Source organism: Marmota monax, unplaced genomic scaffold (assembly GCF_021218885.2).
Source record: "Marmota monax isolate L192 unplaced genomic scaffold, Marmota_monax_Labrador192_F-V1.1 WCK01_AAM20220418_F8-fsc00127, whole genome shotgun sequence".
Taxonomy (NCBI): Eukaryota; Metazoa; Chordata; class Mammalia; order Rodentia; family Sciuridae; genus Marmota; species Marmota monax.
The window spans coordinates 426,253-446,973 of record NW_026692894.1 but is presented as its reverse complement, the minus strand read 5'-3'; the positions used below and the strand labels follow the sequence as shown (position 1 = coordinate 446,973).

General features: G+C 47.5%; 1 protein-coding gene across 2 annotated transcripts in view; it reads left to right on the top strand.

Moving 5' to 3' along the window:
- Cimip3 (ciliary microtubule inner protein 3) overlaps positions 1-20,721 on the top strand; it is an 81,545-nt gene that overhangs the window by 11,228 nt on the left and 49,596 nt on the right. Inside the window, exons 1-2 of one of the 2 annotated variants that reach the window (XM_046450680.2) lie at positions 4,436-4,651; positions 5,310-5,436. In XM_046450680.2, coding sequence (XP_046306636.1) covers positions 5,404-5,436 — 33 coding nt within the window. In that variant the 5' untranslated portion in view covers positions 4,436-4,651; positions 5,310-5,403. Of the gene's footprint in view, positions 1-4,435; positions 4,652-5,309; positions 5,437-20,721 lie in introns of those variants that run through there. The other variant, XM_046450679.2, reaches the window with a different exon arrangement.

The window sequence follows — 20,721 nt, the reverse complement described above, 5'->3', positions numbered from 1 at the left end:
TCCCAGGCACCTGGTTTCACCTTCATGCATCGTGAGACCTTTGGGTTGTTTCCAGCTTGGAGCTTTTATGAATAAAACTGCTAAAACACTTGTGTGTGGTATATGTATAAACATAACTGTTCTTTTCTCTGCAATAAATATCCAAGAATGCAATTCCTGGGTCCTATAATAACTAGGTCCTATAATAACTACAATAACAATTTTTCTACAGTGTCTGTACCATTCCCACCAGCAATGTAAGAGTGATCTAATTTGTCCACATCCTCACCAGAATCTGGTGTTATCTTTATTTTTGGTTTGGGGGCGGAGACTGAATTCAGGGGCACTTGGCCACTGAGCCACATCCCTAGCCCTATTTTGTATTTTGAGACAGTCTCACTGAGTTGCTTAGTGCCTTGCTTTTGCTGAGGCTGGCTTTGAACTCACGATCCTTCTGCCTCAGCCTCCTGAGCTGCTGGAATTACAGGCGTGTGCCACCATGCTTGGCCTATCTTTATTTTTTTATTATAGCCATTCTGATAGATGTGTAGCAATACATTGTGACTTTAATTTGCATTTTCCTAAAGGTTAATGTTGAACACCTTTGTTGTACTTATTTGCTGTCTATCGTTTGGTGAAATGTGTGGGAGTTTTGCCTATTTTTTCTTTTCTTTCCTTTTTTTTTTTTTTTTTTTTTTTGACATGGGATCTCACCGTGTTGCCCTGGCTGGCCTCAAACTCCTGGGCTTGCTATCTTCACACCTCAGCCTCTGGAGTAGCTGGGACTACATGCATGCACCGCTATACCTGGCTGCCCATTTTCTAATTGGATTGTTTTGAGATTTCTTTATATAGTCTGTATACAAGAACTTTGTTGGATATGTTGTTTGTAATTTCTCTCACCCTATATCTTATCTTTTCATCTTTTTCATAGTCTTTGGCAGAATGAAAATTTTTAATTGTACTGAAGTTGAAAGAATGGTATTTTTGGTGTTGAGTCTAGAAACTCTTCATGGAGCCCTGGGTCCTGAAGATTTTCTTTCTTTTCTTTTGGTAGTACTGGGGACAGATTGAACCCAGGGGACTGCAACCACTGCACTGCATCTCCAGCCCTTTTTAATTTTATTTTTAGACAGGGTCTAAGTTGCTAAGCCTGGCCTCAAACATGCAAAACTTCTGCCTCGGCCTCCTGAGCCAGTGGGATTATAGACATGCCATGCACCTGGCTTAAAAGCTCAGGCTTGTACTGTAACCCTCTACAGCCGAGGATGTGGAGGCCCATCGGGGTCAGTAACTTGGCTGCTGAGTAGCATGGCTGTAGTCGCACCTGGGCCTTCAGCTCCAGGTTCATGGTCTTTACCTTTGATGCTATCCCACTGCAGTGTTTGTGATTCTGTCCCTCTGATGCATGGAGCATTTCTGTGTGCATGGCAACCCCATCACGCACCCAGGCACTGATTGACCTGGTGGGAGGAGAAAAGGAGCTGGACGTGGGCCCCATTAAAGGTCGGGGAGGCAGGCTGCAGCTGCGCACCACGGACTGCTCTTACTCCTTTCTAGGCTGTGTCAATCAGGGGACAGATCCCTTCCTGAAAGGTTTGGACCCATTTATGAATGATGGCTGTGTAGCAGGTGATTAAGATGGCCTGGTGTGTGGAGGATCTCATCAAGGGAAATGCCAATGGCCTCTCTCACTGTCCCTTGGGGCCCCTAGCAGAGATGAACTGAGCAACTGCCCATCTGATCCAAGATGGCCTTTGTACCAGTTTAAATGGTGTGTTCCCATGAGTTAGGCTGCCCTAACAGAAGTCCCCATGTAGAGCGTCTTGAGACAGAGGTGTACGCTGTCTGGAAGGTGCAGGCTGGCGCCAGGATCTGGTGGTGTCCAGGCTCCTGCACCTCTGGGCTCCTCCATCACCTGGGTGCTGCTCACGTCCTCAGGGTTTGGGAGGAGCTACCCCTCTCCACCTCCGCCTTCCAGTCTCAGGAAGAGGGAGACGAGATGAAGTGTATGTGAAGGAGAACTTTCGCCTTCTGCTAAGAGCAAGACCTAGAAATGCCCTGTCCCTGTCCCAGGGTCCCACCTAGCTGTAAGGGAAATGAGGAAATGTGATCTTTAGCTGAGTGGCTCTACATCTAGGTAAAATTTGGGAGCCCTGCCACCATGGGGAGAAGAAAGAATGGATTTGTGAGACAGTTGGCAATCTGCTGAAAAAGAGGTTTGGGGCAGATGCCAGGAAGGCCTTGCTGGGACAGGCAGCAGGCTCTTCACAAACACTGACTTGGCACTGCCAGCTCTTGCAGCCAGTCCCAGAGGCCAGCAGTCAGACGCCCCACCAGGATGGGGCCCTCAGGTCCAACCAGCGCCTTCCTCTGACGTGTGACAGCATTGGCTGCTTCTCCCTTCTTCAAGGACACTGTCCACCCTCTTGGCCTGCCTGCCCTCCTTTTATTTGCTGGCTTCTTCTTCCAGCTTGCCTAACTCTTCAGGGTCCCAAACACCCCATCTCTGCTCACAAGGAGATGCTTCTTATGCTCCTCCCCCTGCGGCCACCACCACCTAGGAGGCCTCAGGGTACAGCGGCCTGTAGCTTTCTCTGTACAGATCTCTGTGGTCACACACTTATTTATTTTATTATGTCTCTGGTCACACTTTCAATACAACGTGGTCAGATTTGATTTTACTTAACCTTTCCCCCCAGCCACTTCCATTCCGTAGCTGTCCCATTTCAGACAGGTTAGAAACAGGATGACACCGGCCACTCCCTTGCCAGGACCGCAGGCCTGGCAGTGAGGCCTCAGTTCCCAGTGCATAGAATGAGCAAAACACTGCAGGGTCATCTTATTCATTCATAGCCAGACAATGATGAAATTCTGCCCCCTTCTTCCTCACCGATCTCATGTTGCCTTGCCCAAATGTCACAGCGGCCACCTCCCTAATGGTCATCAGTCTGGGTCCCCTCAGCCCCATCTTTCTACAAGCCCTAATTTGCTCGCTCCCCTGCAGTAGGACCTGTAGGTCCTCCTCTGTTGTCCTCTCCCATGTCCAAACCACCCAATCAGGCTGTTGAGGTCCTCGGCCAGTTCGTTATTTCTTTTGGAGAACTCGTTTTCCTCTAGCTTATTCAACAAACGTGGATCTAGCGTCTTCTGTGTATGCCAGGCACTGTTCCAACTCTTAGGATACCGTGGTGAGCAAGAAAGATGTGGCCTTTGCCTATGGGGAATTCATTCCAATGGGAAGACATTCAAAGAAAACAAACCCAGAGCCATCCGAGGTTGCCGAGAAGTGCTAAGCATGACATAGCAGGGTTCCCGCCTTGGGAGAAGCCCCTTCTCACTGTTGCCCAGGTTGCATTTGAGCTCGGGTTGCATTGGAGCCTGTCCTCCAGCCCCCCAACCTCTCTCCAGATCAGATTGATCCTCCCTTTCTCCAGACACTCATTTAACATACACCTGGTGAGCTGCCACCATGTGCCAGTGGTGACACAGAGGCTGAGGTGCCTCAGAGAGTGTAAAGGGTCCCTGTCTTTCCTGAACTTGTGGTCTAGTGGGGGACAGCTCACAACAGACATGTGTTGCCAGATGGTGACCTGAAAGGAAAGAGACTGCCTGGGTTGGGTGATTTGAGGAAGGTTTAATAAAAGGGTTACCTCCAAAGGTGAGGGCAAGGTACAGGCTTCGTGTAGACCCTGGGCTGGGAGCCTGCAGAGGGAGAGTGTAGTTCCCAGAACCCTTGGAGACACCTGTGCAGATCCAAGGTTTGGGTCCAGGAGCTCAGGCAGCTCACAGCAACCCTGCCTCACCCTCTTGTCCCCCTGTCCAGTGTGGCCTGCTCTCTGGCCAGAGGGCATGGCTCCATTGTTTCAGGCCCTATAAGCAGCCAGCCCCAGGGTAGAGCAAGGGGTGACTCTGGAGGTGCCAGAAAAGGAGAGATTGACTTACAGTGGGAGCAATTGAAAGAGCTAGTTGCTGCAGGGTTTGTGATTTTAGACCAGCAGAGCCTAGATGGGGCCAGCCTCAGGGGAAGCATTCCCGGGGGAAAACACAGCAAGGCATTGGGTCTGAGGAAGGAAGGTGCTTGCTACCAGACCGCAAGGCCACCTGCCCGGAGCAGAAGGAGGTGGGGGGTAGGGAACTGGGGCCAGGCCAGGTAAAGCCTCTTGTGCCTGGCAAATGGCTTTGGATGTTATTTAGAGGGAGATGGGTAGCAAGAGAGTGACAGGAGCGGACTTGGGAGCATTCTGGCTCCCAAGGGGAGAAGGAGGGGGGAGGGCAGATGCTGTTTCTCTTACAGTTAGTTTGGCACATAGTTTGGCATTTGCCAAACCCCTTTCAGCAGGGGGGAAGCTAGCCACCCTGAAACTGGGGGGAGATTGTTCCTGGCCCCAAGGGAGCTGGCCAGCTGAGCACAGCTGCTCGACAGAGCCTGAGCCCTGAATCAAGGGAGAGGGAGGAGACACAAACCCAGGGTTACCTGATGGCTCCCTTTCCCTGGGAGTCAGCAGTGTAGTCAGGGAGACGGATAAACACACAGGCACAGGAACCTGTTTAACTCTGCTGACCAAGACAAAGGAGAAGAGCTGTCAGAGGGTTGGCCTTCAGGACTGAGGCCTGAAGCCTGTGCTGAGATCCAAATGGGGTGGGGTTAGCAAATGAGGATGCAGTAAAGGTAAGGAGAGGGGAGGTGGAAGGGCAGGGCAGGTGGGGCACGACCTGAGCTAGCCTTGGAGGACTCAGCCATTGGTACTGCCCAGCCCCTGAGACTCCTGTGTCCCTCTTGTAACATCTTCTCTTTTGAGGCTGGTTTGATGGCTGTAACCAGCCTTCTCCCTTATAAGGCTGGCAGAGCTTTCCCCAAGAGCGTTGACCCTCAGATTGTACCCTGGCTACGTGGGGGTGTGGGGGTGGGGAGGGGACCTTTCAGTCAGCTCTAAATCAAGGCTGGCCAGGAAAGGGGTCGCTGGAGCTGGTGGGCCTTTCTGCACCTTCCTCTGGTTGGTCTTTCCTGTGGAGGTCACCTGGTCTAGCCTTGGAGCACCTCCACCCAACACTCCCTCCAGATGGTTTCCAGAGACTTTTGTTTTTGTTTTCTGGTTTTGGTGGTGCTGGGGATTGAACCCAGAGCCTGCGCATGCTCAGGCAGTGGATCCTCAGAGGCTCTTAGTAGGAGCTTTGTGGGTACAAGAGGTCCTTGTCATAGTATGCTGTGGTGAAAAAGCCCTGGGGCCCCAGATTCTAATCTTTCTTTTTGGGCTTTGGTATGCATTCATTCGTGAATTTTTCCCCAGCCACTGATAGCAGGTTTATCCTTCTTCTGTTTTACTCAGGCTCGTACCGAAACAAGATTTTAATTCTCTGACCCTCAACTGACAGTGCCCAGCTGCAAGTGGGGGGCAGCTGGCCCAAGGGTAAAGATTTGCCATGGACCCTCTCACCCCTGGAAACAAATTCAAGGTATCTTTCTTCATCTTGGTGCTTAGGACTTATCTTCATCTCCATTTTATGGCAAATTTTTTCCTTTGTTAAAAAGTTATGTAATTTTGAATAGATAAAAAATGTTTAAGTGTAAAATTTAAAAGACAGAAAAATATATATGGGGTAGCTAAGGCTCTCCCTCCTCCTGTTTCCCAGACTCTCAGCCCTTGTCTTTGGAGGCTCCTGGTGTGTTGCCATCAATACGACCTTCATGTATTCTCTGTGCATCAAATACAAATGCTTGTATATATTTTCTCCCTTTATACACCATGGCAGCCGTTGTAGAAACTCCCCGTGCTGCCCCCTGGCACGCTTCTCAGTGCGCCTTCCATGTGAATAATAAAGAACTTTTCTCTGTTTCTTGGCTACATAATGCTGCGTGCACAGTAGGGCGCCACCTACATTCATCAGTCCCCAGTGATGGACCCTTAGGTGGTTCCCAGCCTTCTGCCACTGCACGCATTGATGCATGTCCTGTGCTCTATGTGCCTACTAAATGTGGACAGATCGATGTCACCCGGTTCTCAGAATATGCTCCAATCTATGCTCTTGTCATGTGCCTGCTTCCTTGCCACCCCAGTGTCTTGGGACTCGTTGAATTTTGCTAGTCTGATAGGTAGAAAATGGTATGTTGTTGTGGTTTCATTTAAGTGGAGCTAAGAGTCCCCCCACGCCTTCTGAGTACTGAGGATCAAACCCAGTGACTCTCTACCACTGAGCTACATCCATAGCCCTTATTTTGCTTTGTTTTATTTTATTTTATTTTATTGAGACAGGGTCTCACTAAGTTGCTCAGGCCGGTCTCAAACCCGGGATCCTCCTACCTCACCTTCCTGAGTAGCTGGGATTACATGTGCACCACCACCTGCCTCTTTTCTGTTCCTTTTATAGTGACGAACAAGTGCGTGTGTGTGCACGAGCATATGCTGAATGGGGGTGACTGTGCAGGGTGATGACAGTCACGGGGCTGCACCCAGGTTCTCAGCCATTGCAGAGGCAGGTGCAAGAGTCTTTCTGGGCTGGGATTTCAGAAAGAACATTCCAGGGCTGGTGAAGCAATTGAGTTAAACTTTGAAGTTGACCGAGGCAAACAAAGGAAGGAAGGAAGAACATTCTAGACAGAGAGAAGAGAGAACAGCACGAAGGAACTGCAAGGACAAGTGTGGAAAGGAAGACTGAAGATAGACTCGGGCCTCCGCAGCCTCACTGAGGTGCATTTTGATCTTATAGGGGTCAGAGGTGCAGGGGCTGGGGTTGTGGCTCAGTGGTAGAGTGCTTACCTAGCATGTGTGACATATTGGGTTAAATTCTCAGCACCACTTACAAATAAATAAAAAAATTCATCAACAACTAATAAAAATATTAAAAAAAATAAGAGTCAGAGGTGCAGACGAGAAACCAAGATTACTTGAAACAAATCACTTACTGAGCATTGTAGCCCTATAAGGTGGGATTTGGCAATTATTATCCCCATTTGTACATGCAGTATCTCACTTTTTAAACATTTCTTCCTTCCTTTCTTTTTTTAAAATTTTTTTATGTGTGTGTAGGTGAATGGCTGGCATGTTGGGGATGGAACCCAGGACCTTGCACATGGTAGGCAAGCACTCTACCACTGGGCTACACCCCCAGCCCTCATTTCTTAAGAGTACTACTATTTCACAGATGAGGAAACAGAGGCTTAAATTGAGTGAGGTGACCAGGCTACTAATGGGCATGGCCCTGCTCTCTCCTAACCTGTGTCTGCCCACCATTTCTGGAGACCTGTAGAGCAGAATAACTCACTTCTTGGATAGGTGAAGGAATTGCCTCTCCCTGGGCCCAAAGGAAATAGAGCTCTGTTTCCACAGAGACATTCTGTGTATGTCAAGCAAATGCAGGCAGACACATTTTTTTCCTTTCTTTATACAAATGGTAGCATACGCCAGGTGTGGTGGCACATACCTATAATCCCAGCATTTGGGAAGCTGAGGCAAGAGGATCACAAGTTTGAGACTAGCCTAGGCATTTTAGTGAGACTCTGCCTCAAAACAAAATAAAAAGGGCTAGAGATGTCAGTGGTAGAGCACCCTTGGGTTTAATCCCCAGTACTGGAAAAATAAAAACAAGCAAACAAAAAGGTAACGTATTGCATATACTCTGTATATGTGGAAACTTACTACCTCTTGAAGGTCATTCCTGGTACTTAAAGAGCAGGCGTGGTGGTACAAACCTGTGATCCCAGTGACTCGGGAGGCTGAGGCAGGAGATGTCAAGTTCAAGGCCAGTCTAAGCATCTTAGCCTAAGCCCTAAGCAACTTAGTGAGACCTTGTCTCAAAATAAAAAATAAAAAGGGCTGGCTTGGTAGCTAAGTACCTCTGGGATTAGTCCCTGGTACCAAAAAAAAAAAAAAAAAAAACCACTATTTTTTTGGTGCTGGAGGAAGAACCCAGGGGTGGACCTTAGTCCTTTTTATTTTTAATATTTATTTTTTTAAGTATAGATGGACACAACTCAATGCCTTTATTTTTATGTGGTGCTGAGGATCGAACCCGGGTCTGGCCCATGTGAGGCGAGCACTCTACCGCTGAGCCACAATCCCAGCACCTATTTTTTGTTTTGAGACAGGGTCTCACTAAGTTTTAGAGGCTGGCTTCAAACTTGCAATCCTCCTGCCTCAGCCTCCTGAGTTACTGGCATAAGTGTGCACCACCTCACCTAGCTCCTCATTTGTTTTTATGACTACAGAGTTCTATTGTGTGTTATGCTAATTTGTTACCAGTTCTCTAATTTAGAGAAATTGAGACTATTTCCAACAAACAATGCCACAGTAACAGTGCCATTTTGCTGGTGTATCTGGAGGCCAACTCTTAGAAGCAGAATTCCTAGCCCATAACATAAGTCACATGCTGATAGCTGTGATCTGAAATCTAAATATTTGTGTCTCTCCAGAATACAGGTTAAACCCTCACTCCCCAGGTGATGGTGTTAGGAAATAGGACCTTTTGGGAGATGATTATGTCACAAGAGCCTTCACGAATGGGTTTGATGCCTTAAAAAATATACCAGAGGGGCTGGAGGTATAGCTCAGTGGTAGAGTGCTTGCGTAGCATGTGTGAGGCCCTGGGTTTGCAGTTTGAGCCCAAGCACTGAAGAGAGAGAGAGAGAGGAGAGAGAGAGAGAGAGAGAGAGAGAGAGAGAGAGAGAGAGAGAGAGAGAGAGAGAGAGAGAGAGAGAAACACAGAAGATGAAGACCCAGGGCAGAGATCTTGCTCTCCTTTTCTACTGTGTGAGGACGGGGAGAAGGCATCATCTGTGAGCCAGAAAGTGAGTCCTCACCAAATACCAAGTATGCTTTATCTTGGGCTTCCCAGCCTCCAGAACTGTGAAAAATCAATTCCTGTTGTTTACAAGCCACCCAGTTCATGGTACTTTGTTAGAGCATCTCAAATGGGTTAAGACCACAGCTATTGCCAAAAGCCCCACGTAGAGAGCCTGTTTTCCCACACCCTAGCCAACGCAGTGTGTTTTAATCTTTTGCCAATCTGATAAGTGAAAAATGGCCTTTCAGAATCACTTTATTTTGCATCTCGGTTAGGATGACTGAGGTGAGCTTTCCCATGATGTGGTTTTGAAATACAATGTGCCCAGAACTACTACCCTCTGAGGAGCGAGCCAAGATGGCTTTCTCCACAGTTTCTGGAGAGGCTGGCACCAGCCTGTGCTTTCAGTTCAATACCCTGATGTGCCCATGTTGGAAATGAGCAACTTCTTTTGAAACTCAGGATTCTTGTGGAGAGAAATAAACCAGGTAACCAACCCTTCTGCTCCCCCAACCTGTATCATTCCCTCTCCAGTGCCAGAAATTGTCACCTCCCTTGATCACCCACTTCTGACAGTCCAAAGAAAATGAGCAGTTTCCCTTCCCTCTGTTCCTCAGGCCAGAAACATCTTAGAGAATGAAGAGACTTTGTCCTAAGCCATCAAGTGCTCCCCAAGGAGCCTAGTCTCCATGAAACAGCAACAAAGGCCCAAAAGACACATCTTAAGCAAACCCAAGTTTTGTATTCCTTCCAACTCTGCTGGTGCAGGACACTGCCCCCATGAGCTCGAGACAGACCGCAGTACCTGGGCCCCAATTTGACGGCTTAGGTGCCAGGCCAGCTGTCTCTCTCGGGCAGGTCATTCAGCCAACCCAGAGGATGTAGTCCCCGTTCTGGAGGAGACCAAAGCTAGTCTTGCTGCATCCTCTGAAATTCTCTGTCCTCTGTTCAGAGGGCCCTCGCTACAGAGCGTGGGTGAATCATGTCTCCTGGCCTCACCTGAAACTACTTCTGGCTTCAAGGAATGATCTCTATCTCAGGAATCTTGTCAGAGAATGTATCCCTGGTTTGTCCAAGGGAGGCCTGTGTCCCTTCTGAGCCCTCAGAAACACCCAGGACCACCACCATCCATTGCCCTCTCCTGGACAAGTCCTGGCTGACGGAACATCTGGGTTCATAGAGTCATTGTCACCACCATCTTGTCTCCTCCACACCCAGCTGCTTCCTGTCAGCCATGATCAGAAGTAAAGCCCTTCTGAACACTCAGCCTGGAGGGAACTAAGCTTATAAACCAAACCCCTTCAGAAACGAAAGCCAAACTACAGTGGAGGACCTGTCCAAGGTCACTGAGAAACAAGGGTGGGTGCTAGAGCTAGGACTAGAGCTCAGGACTCCAGTGAGGGTCTCACTAGCTTCAGCCAATTCACTTCCCAGAGATCGCAATCCTGTCCCTGCCCCAACTCCCAACACTGGGTAAATGGCCACAGCCTGTCTCCCCTAGGCCTATCCCAGCACAGGCAGCTGTGGGACTCCCGATCAGCAGCATGTCACATTGAGCATGTTATTATGGAGTTATTTTTATGGAAACACTTCTGGAGGAAAGTTTTATAGTTGAATACTGTAAATATATAAAGTACAAAATGTACGTGAAATGTAAAGCCATAGGCCAGGCACAGTGGCCCATGCCTGTAATCCCAATGATTTAGGAGGCTGAGGCAGGAGGATTGCAAGTTCAAATCCAGCCTCAGCAACTTAGTGAGGCGCTAAGCAACTCAGTGAGACCCTGTCTCTAAATAAAATACAAAATAGGGCTGGGGATGTGGCTCAGAGGTCGAGTGCCCCTGAGTTCAATCCCTAATATTCACCGCTCCCCGCCAAAAAAAGAAATGTAAAGCTTTAAAGGAACTTTTTTATTGACCGTTTCAGGCTTCTTTCCTAAAGCTTGAAGGGATAGGACAGTGTGTCTGTTTGTTCCACTTTTTTGTTTATGAATCCCGGTAGAAAATATTATAAGTACTCATCTAATAAATGACTCTGCTACTGAACCATGAGATAATAAACTGGCACCTGCGGTAGCGGCAGCAACCTTCTTCTTCTTCTTTCTTCTTTCTTCTTATTGAACTCAGGAGCACTCGACCACTGAGCCACATCCCAGCCCTATTTTGTATTTTATTTAGAGACAGGGTCTCACTGAGTTGCTTAGTACCTTGCTTAGTTGCTGAGGATCCTCCTGCCTTAGCCTCTGGAGCCATTGGGATTTCAGGAGTGTGTGCCACCACACCCTGCTAATTGGCTCCTTTTTAAAATCTCTCTCTCTTTTTTTTTTTAATTGGTACTCAAAATTGAACCTAGAGGTGCTTTACCACAGAGTTACATTCCCAGCACTTTCTATTTTTTGACATATGGGCTCATTTATTCTCCAAGGCTGGACTTGAACTTGCAGTCTTCCCGCTCGGTCTTCCGGAATTGCTAAGATTACAGGCACGTACCACCACACCCAATTTGTATTTCTGTTTGTTCTATAATAAGGCATCTTACAACAAAACAATAAATTACAAAAAGATATGAAATTTAAAAAGCAGAACCAGTGGAGAATGGATATTATTGACAGCTTCAGGCTTCTTTCCTAAAGCTTGAAGGGATAGGACAGTATGTCTGTTTGTTCCACTTATAAACAATATGGAAGCAAGGAGAAGAGAGTCAGGGATAAATAAATATATTGTACATCCAATGGAGATAAGTGCTGAGGAAAAAAAATAAAGCAAGGCCAGCCGGACATGGTGGCACATGCCTATAATTCCAGTGATTTGAGAGCTGGAGGCGGGAGGATCACAAATTTGAGGACAACTTCAGCAACTTAGAAAGAATCTCAAAAAGGGCATTGGGTGATGGTGGAGCTCAGTAGTAGAGCAGTTATCTGGCATGTGTGAGGCCCTGGGTTCAATCCCCAGCATTACAAAATATAAATAAAATTAAAAATAAATAAAGCAGGGTAATGAGAATAGGGAGCGCGTAGCAGGAAGGCTGTTACCCTTTAATGAAATGGTTAGGGGAGGCCTTTCCTCTCTAAGAGGGTGACATTTCAATTGAAACCAAATATCTGGAAAAGAACATTGGGTGGGGCAGGATGAGTGCATGGGAGGTCCTGAGGCAAGACTGGGCTTAGCCAGGTGGGATACAGTGCCACCAAACAGGGACATGGAAATGCTGGCCTGTCAGTTGGCTCTGAGAGTGGAATTCAGGGGAGATCTCTGGGAGTTATCAGAGTGTGGGTGAGACTTGACGAGGTCATCTGTATTATCCAGGGCTTACCTTTCCAGAGATCAAGAACAAACCTATGGAGAATACTAGGAAGTATTGCTGGACTGAAATTCCTACTCCACGAACACCCATGATTCCCACTGGTGGCTGTGTTTTTTGATCTTGTCATCTTGTTCTACAGTGGCCCTGCATTCCCTGCCCCTTGAACATTGCAGTCATGGGGTGGAGCTTACTATGTAAGGTGTTTTTCCTGGTGAGACCTGGACATGCCAGAGCACGGAAACACTTGCCTCTAGCCATGCTGGGTCAACAGGAATAAGATTTATGGAGAAACATGTAGAAAAACAGCAAAATGACTTGTTTCTCTGAGCCCTCCTTATCTCATAGAGGTGCACGTGGCCAGGCTGAGCCAGAATCTCTGAGATAAATGCTCAATGTTAAACCCCAACACAAAGAAAAAGACCACCAACTCCAATTTTAAATCAAATTAAAGCAAGCTTATATTGGTATACACTGGAGCTGGCCAGGACTGTCTTTTCCGAAAACCCTGGTTAGAGATCAGTACCCCAGCTCTCTAGGAACACAATTTTATAGCACAAAAAGTTGCAAAAGGGGGGTGTCTTGAAAACTTACAGATAACAGGATTTTGACAAGTATAATACAAAGGCAGATAGTAGGTTAATGATCTATATGGCTTAACATTTCAAGGTAGGGAATAAATTTAGATCCCAACATCAGAATTTAGGAGGCGCCACTGAGGTTTCAGAGAGGGTTGTTATCTGGTCAGGGGGAGCCAGGATTTATGAGGCGCCACTAAGGTTTTAGAGAAGATTATTATCTGGTCATGGAAAGCCAGGCATGGGTGAGTTCAAGGCACGGGCAGGAATTCCAAACAAGTTTAGAAATCGCAGTCATTTATAGTAAAACAGAAATTAACTTTTCATGACTTTGCGACGAGATGGCTCCCAAACTTAAGATGGAATTAGGCTGGGTTCATCACTCATAAAGAAGAGCCCCCTGCTTCTTACTCTCCCACCCGTCACTGCAGTGTACATAGTTCAAAGGAAGCTGAGAGGAGAGTAGGGGACACCTGGCCAAAGAAAAGGGCACCTTCAGAGTTTGGTCACAGGTATCAGCCAGAAGTCTCATGATATTCCCTGAGCCAATAAGACATATTCTTCAAGGATTATGAAATAGGCTTGTCAGCCCCACCCCCAGGCCCCCTTTCCACCCCTAGGCTCAAGTATCTCTGACCTCCCTTCACCAAAGTCTACTCCTAGGTACCCTGAGATTCCTTTGGGTCAAACCAACTAACTAGGAGACCAGGCTTCAAGCTAGATTGCAAGGTTTCTGAACCTCAATGCTACTGATATTTGGGGCTGAATTTGTCTTTGGGAAGCTGTCCCATGCATTGTAGGACATTGGGTAACATCCTTGGCCTCTAACCTACTAAAAGCTCTTAGGACTCCCCAAGATGTGTCAATCAGAAAATGTCTCCAGACACTGCCAGGTGTGTTCTGGGGAGCAAGATGAATCCCCAGATAAGAACCACTAAGCTGAAATAAAACACCAGGGCTGCGTGTTCAGGTAAAAGCAAGAAGCTTGTGGAAAAGAACTGGGAGCAGCCGAGATTTTTCCTCCTCAAATCAGAATTTGTCTTCTCTATTTCCTCTGTTTAATTTCTTCAAGGCTAGACCACAGGAATGCTCTGGAAGATAACGTTGTAACACTTCAATGCCCCAGAGTCTATTTGCATAAGAATCCAGCTCACTTTATAGTTTTGTGACCTTGGGCAAGTTACTTAGCTTTTCCTTAACAAAAATACCTACCTCCTAGGGTTGTGGGGAGGAGCACGTATTGTAAGTTAGAACAGTGTCTGGCACGCAGTAAGTTGTTGAAAGAGGGCTCCCTGGGAGACTGAGGTTTGTGTACAGGAAGTTTATTACAGGATGCACACCTGTGTGGGAAGGGATGGGTCAGGTAGAGGGCAACCTAGACTGCTTGTCCTTGCAATGGAGGTGCAAATGATGACACTTCCAAGTTGTCCTGAGTTGTGAGCTGCCCCTAAGAAGTGGGCATGACCTTGGATGAGTGGCTGTCTACCAGAAGGACAGTTCCTGAGGAGGACCTTGGCAGATAGCCATCAGCAGCAACACTCCCAGTTGCTGGGAGATGAGAGCTTCAGTCCTGAGAAGAGACAATAGAGCATGGAGCATCCGCTGCATGAGGAGTGCCCAGGGCCATTTTGATGAAGCCACCCTTAAATAGAAGTGAAAGTGTCTCTGTTCTACCACGGAGTTACTCCCAGATTAACAGTGACCCTGTGAGGCACCCCAGCTTATCCAAGCCCCACTCTCTCTTCTTTCTCCCTCCTTGGAGCAGGAATTTGGAGAGTGTTGTCACTCTACTCTAGCCTTGGAGGCAGAGGGCAGGGCAGCAGGTGCACTCTGGCTCCCCACCCCCACCCCCAGCTGTGTGACCTTGGTGAGATCATTTGTCCCCAGGGGACTTCAGTTTCTCCTGGTAAGCTAGGAGGAGTATTACTCCTGGCCCAGATCCAGGTAGGGTGATCCAATTTGGTTCTGCACAGCAGCAGTCCTCAAAGTCCCTGAACCATTAGGACTGACTGCCTCATCTGGAAACTTGCTAGAAATGCGAATTCTCTGGCCCCACTCCATCCCTACTGAATCAGGAGTGCCAGGAGCCTATGTTTTGGCAAGTCCAGTGCTTCCAGTGCTGGACAGCACTTAGCCTGTGCCTGAATCCTAGGAGCCATGACAGCCTCCATTGACTTTAAATCTGAACTTGAACCCATCAGGCTTAAGTTCACCTGTGAGCAGAGGGCCACCTGCTAGTTAAAGCCAGCTCTGGGGTGCCCACACACAGGGCGCCAGCTAGGACACCAGGGCCAAAGCATCGTGCTCTCTCCTCATGCTCTTCCCCTCAGCCTGGAGAAATCAGGTTAAAATGAATGTCAGGGGCAAATTCAAATAACTAGGAGAGGCCACCACAGGACAGCAGGGTGTGTGTGTTCCTGTCAGTAATAACAGTAATTTTCCTGGGGAAATCGAGCACACAAATGGCAGTCCTCCTTCTTCGGCCTGGCTTCTGATCCCAGGTGGTCACCTGCTTTGTTTGGCCACAGGGCTCTTCTAGGTGGGAGGACTTGATATTCTCCTGCTCCACAGTCCAGTTATCTGTGTGTCACCTACTCTGGACTGGGAGCTCTTGCCTGGTTCCTTAACTTGCACTGAGTAGCACCCCTAGCGGTACTGAATTGAATTGATGGAATTCCGTGCTGTTCTTAGGTATGTGCAACAGATTCTGGAAAGCTGTGAGCCAAAAGGCAGGGAGATGACAGATGAGGAAGCTGAGAGAGAGAGAGAGGATATGAGCGTAGGGGGAATGAACCCAGGCGCCTACCACATCCTCCTGAATGGCTCAAAAAAGAAACAATGAAAAGAAATAGCAGGAGATAATCCTCTGCAGGGAAGAAAGGGAAGAGGGGTCAGGAGGCTCAGTGGGTGGCAGACAAGATTGAAGACACTCAGTTTTCAAGAATGAGAAGCCAGTGCTTCCCTTCTGACAGTAGCACTGGAAGAGATTCAAAATAGCACTTCTATTTAGTCCCCACTCTGCGCTTATGTCCCACCCTGTGCAGGGCACCAACTCTTTAACTTTAAAAACCAAACCTAGAATGTTAAGCTTTCCTCTTGAAGGAGGGCTCTCTAGGTGAAGCAGGGCAGAGGACAGGCTGGGTGTGGCTGGCTGCTGCCTCCCTGGCCTCCAGAGGTGAGGCTTCTTCTCTGGCCCACCTTTGACAGGAGCTCCACTCTGAGGTCTTGTGTGAGTTGGAGTTGTCATCCCAGGATTGCTGTGCTTCTCTGGGAGTCAGGATTATATCAATTTCAGTGGTCAGGAAGAAATTAGAACTGGTGTTGATCAGTGTATCCAGGAGTTTCTGGATATTGCAAGATAGACAATGTTTTTTTCCTACAGAAAAGAAAATTGCAATTGGATGTCTAAAAATCAGAGTGAGTTTTCAAAAGGATATATGAGAAATAAGGAATGAATTGCAGCAGAGAGACACGCTGGTGCAGAGCCCTTGACAAAGCTGAGCCAGGGCAGCAGATGTTGGAGGAAATCCGTGTGCCACACAAAAAGCCTGTGATCGTCCCTCAGGTCTCCTGGAGCAGGTGTCTGCCAATATACATGTGCTTCTGAAGCAGACCTGAGCAGGGTCTGGCTACAAAGTAGCTCCCTGCAAGCAGTTTTGTTAGACAGCTCTCTGTGTGGACATAGCATTTTATTTATTTATTTATTTATTTAGATGTTGATGGATCTTTATTTTATTCATTTATTTACATACAGTGCTGAGAATCAAACCTAGTGCCTCACACATGCTAGGCAAGTGTGAGGATCCCTTGTCACCTACCACTGAGCCACAACCCCAGCCCTGGACATGGCATTTTTAAAAGAACTATTTGGACGGGCACAGTGGCACAGGCCTGTAATCCCAGCGGTTCGGTCGGGAGGCTGAGGCAGGAGGATCCTAAGTTCAAAACCAGTCCAAAGCAGGGCGCTAAGCAACTCAGTGAGACCTTGTCTCTAAATAAGATACAAAATAGGCCTGGGGATGTGGCTCAGTGGTCTAGTGCCCCTGAGTACTAGTACCAAATCCCCAGTACCAAAAAAAAAAAAAAGAGGATGAGTAGTTATTAGTTTTGCTTCCACCTAAAATTTCCCCTCTATTTTTCTGAGCTCTTAATTACTTGAGTACTTTGTAAAAAGCCTACAGCTGGGTGAATGAAGGGAGTTTTTGTTTTTTGTTTTTGTTGGTAGCAAAGTTAGACTATTAGTTTGAAGACACAGACTCTTTTTTTTTTTTTTTTGGCTTGTTTTTAAATTTTTTTCATTTTTGTATGACTATCTCTTTGTTTTCAGTCGTTAGTTTGTCATGATCTGAGGGAAAATATTACAGTAGTCTGAGAATCAGGGGAGAAGGAGTTTGTATATAATACCCATCTATGATAGCCTAGAAAAATATGTAAATTTGCTGTTTCAAGACTCTGAACTACTTCCAGAAGAGGAATCTCATGCTGCATTTGTAATGCTTCCAGAGCATTACAGAGTGCAAATGTTTGGAAATGGGTCAGAAAAGGGTTAGAATATGCTAGGTTAAACCAGTTAGAATATGCTAGGTTAAGCGCACACCTATAATCCCAGTGATTTGGGAGGCTGAAGCAGGAAGATCACAGGTTCAAGGCCAGCCTCAGCAATTAGTGACACCCTAAGGAATTTAGCAAGAGTCTGCCTCAAAATAAAAAATAGAAAGGGCTGGGGTGTGGCTCAGTGATTAAGCACCCCCAGTTTGATCCCTGGTGCAAAAAAAAAAAAAAATTTAGATGAGTGCTGTGATATTACTTACACTAGATCCTTAAGTTGATGCTGCCTTTTATTTGGGTAAGTCTATGTTTTGTATGGAGTTTCCTGCTTTTGAGAGGAGCTGTACTAGGACATGATATGCTAAATTCTTGCAGTAATGAACCTGTGTGAGCAACGAAGAAGACCGTGTCTTCACTAGTGTGACAGCTGGAACACCAATGAAGTATGAAGGGTCAAAGCTTGCTCGGATGTCTCTTTTTCTTTTGAGTCTCATTTTGTTTTCTTGTGTTTCTGCTTTACTTTTTGGGGAAGAGACAGTTTACACAAAGGAAGATTCTTGCTCATGGATTTGATTCTAAGGGGCTGGGCCTCCCCGGGGAGGGTGAGCTGTGGAGGATCCCGCTTCGCCTCCACAGAGAGTATGGGGCCTCCGTCTCTTACTGAAGGAGGTTTTGCTTTCTGTTTCATGCATCTCTTCTTAGATTGTGTCCCTTCACCCAACACAAACACTCCCCTGTCCTCTGAGTGGCCGCTAGGTCTGAGGCTCAGTGTCTTGTTGTTTGGTTCTCTCCAGCCTTGAAGATCCCTTGCCACCTGTCGACTTCCACTCATGTACCTGGTCTGGCCTGGATGCCACCTGGTCCATGAAGGCTCCTTCCAGCTTCATCCCAGGGCACGGGACTTTCTACCTTCCATTGTCCTTGCTCGGTTCTCCTTTGTGGGTTAGTGAATTCTGTTTCTGGGCCCCCTGCTGCATAATCTGCACCTGGGAATTAGGCATTGTTCCCAGTGAACACACAAGACCCTGTTTTATACCATAAGTTGTACTCACTTTGTATATGATACTCATTACCCTCTCATCTGTGTTGTGGGATGGTATTTGGCTATGGACCAATGACCTCTGAGGCTAGCAGATCCCCAGTTAGAATGTATAGGTTAAAGCTTTTGAAAGTTATTTTTTTACTTATATTATAAGGGTTTAACCTGGTCTTCTTGTGCTATTTAGAAGTTCTGATTGGCAGCTTTAGATTTCTTCATTAAAAACCTCAATAAACTGGGATGGGGATATAGTCAGTTGGTAGAGTCCCTCTGTCACATGCACAAGGCCCTGGGTTCAATCCTCAGCAGCACAAAAAACAAACAAACAAAAAAACACCTCAATAAACTAAATTGGGGCAATCTTTCAATGATAAAGTTATTTTTCTGAAAAAGACTGTGAACTGTTCTACTTGGTTCTTATTGAAAAATTTTTGAATTAGTGTGTATACAAGTTATTGTCATTTCTTTATATTAATTCAGAAATTATCTGTCAAGTAAATAATAATTTTTCAATTTATAAATAAATAAAAAACAATATAGTGTTCACAAGTCCATGGGAGACATGGACTTTGCCCTTAAGGAACTTCAAAAGTGGCAATATTTGACTAAGTATAAACATGTATTCATTCAACAAACATACACTGAGTGCCTATTCATCTTAGGAGCTGTGCTAGATCCTGGAGCTTCTGTGATGAGTTATGCAGATTGTAAGCTTCTTGGAGAGACAGTAAAAAACACCAGTGTTTGGGCGTGGGGTGGGTCAGTGGGGGTGCCCTTAAGAGGAGCTGCTGTGTCCCCACAGGTGAGGGATGTCTTCCATAAGGCCCAAGCAGTGAGGCAGAATGAGCACTTGGGGATAGTGGGGCCATCAATCTGGCTGCTCTGGTCTCAGAACTGTGCAAAGGAAATGGGAGAGGAATAATTCCTTTTGGAGAAGCTGGGTTTGGGTAGATGGCCAATGCAGATCCATCCTTGTGGACATGTCCAAGAAGCACTTCCAAAGTAGAAAGGTGACCCCTGGCAAGGTAAGAAGCCGGTTACAGTATTCTGAAGAAGCAGCTAGAGAAAAGGAAGGTGGAGATCTGGGGCTAGGAACTGAGATGCCGGGTGGAGGAAGGGGGGCTTTGTGGAAGGCAGGAGAGGAGGGGAGCAAGCTGTTCTGTGGAAACTCAGAACAATTCTTAAAGAGAGGAGGGAGTGGGGAGTGGCTCATCTGTGCCTCCAGGACACTGAGAATCCACAGAGGGGTCCTGGATTTCCCATGTAAATCAGGGAGCACACATAATGCATGTCTGGTTCACGCCCCTCACCTAGAAGAGCACGTCTCCTCCCCTTCCTGGCAAAAGCAGCCCAAGATCTAAAGCCAAGGCCAAGCAGGTCTGCAGCATCTGGCCTCCTGGGCCTGGCAGGGAGGTGGTGCAGGCTGTCTGCATGGTGTCAGCGGCCACCCTTCCCCCACCACTGACTAATGATGGGACGCCAGCATTTCCTTTGAGCTTCAGAGATGAAAGGGGCCACTGCTGCTGGGGGTAGGCAGGTGGGACAAGCAGGTCAGGGCAGGTCTGCCTAACAGCTCAGCAGAGCTGGCCTCTCCCTCACCCCTCCAGCTCCAAGTCACCTCTCCCCTACAGCTTTGCACAGAAAAGAGCCCGAGGCTGGCCTTCAGTGAGGGAGGACTCCCTCCTAGGCCTGGCCCTCGGGAAAGCAGAATTCAGCCTTTTCCAGAGAATAGGCCTCTTACACACTGCTGATGCCAAGACCCAGGCTTGGGACCAGCCCAGGGTTGCTTCTTTGGGCCAGCATCAGCCTCACAAAAGAGGCGGGGTGCTGGCCACTGGGGTTGGAGCCACACCCAAGAGCAGTGAGGAGATTTTGGAAATCAAGGCGTGGCCACCCTGACCCAGGAACCCCTGCTCCACCCATGTCCATCAACCATTTTTGGCACTGGAGTGGCTTTCCCCTGCTTGGCCCCTCCCCCACCCCTGCTCTGATAAGATGGCCAGTTTAGGGGGTAGCACAGCTGGGGGAAGGTGGATGTAGCTGGGGGGGGAGGGGGCTGGAATGAAGGACCCCAGCAGGGGCCCTTCTTCCTCTCCTGGCTCCATTGTCAACTCACTTCCCTTCTTGGAGTCCTCCTTTCCTGATCTAGGAAATGGAATCAGGAATGCACAGTACTGTGTATTTTAGAGGACTGTTGTGAGTAGGCGCAGGAAGGTTCCAACTTTCCCCACTGTCAGGTTCTGTAAATGCTGATGGTTGCTACTGTCTTATCAGGAGTTTTCAACTGTGACGTCCATAGAGCCCAGACATGGGGGCTCTGTGGCAAGCTTGACGTATAAGAAGCATGTGTGGGCATCTCTCTGGTGGATAGCTCTTGTCAGTTCTCAAAAAAGGGACCCAGCAGATTTAAGACACATGTCAAGATTCAGATGAGCCAGTGGAACCAAGGTCACACAGCTTGTAAGAGGCAGAACCAGGAGGTAGGGTCCTTCCCTC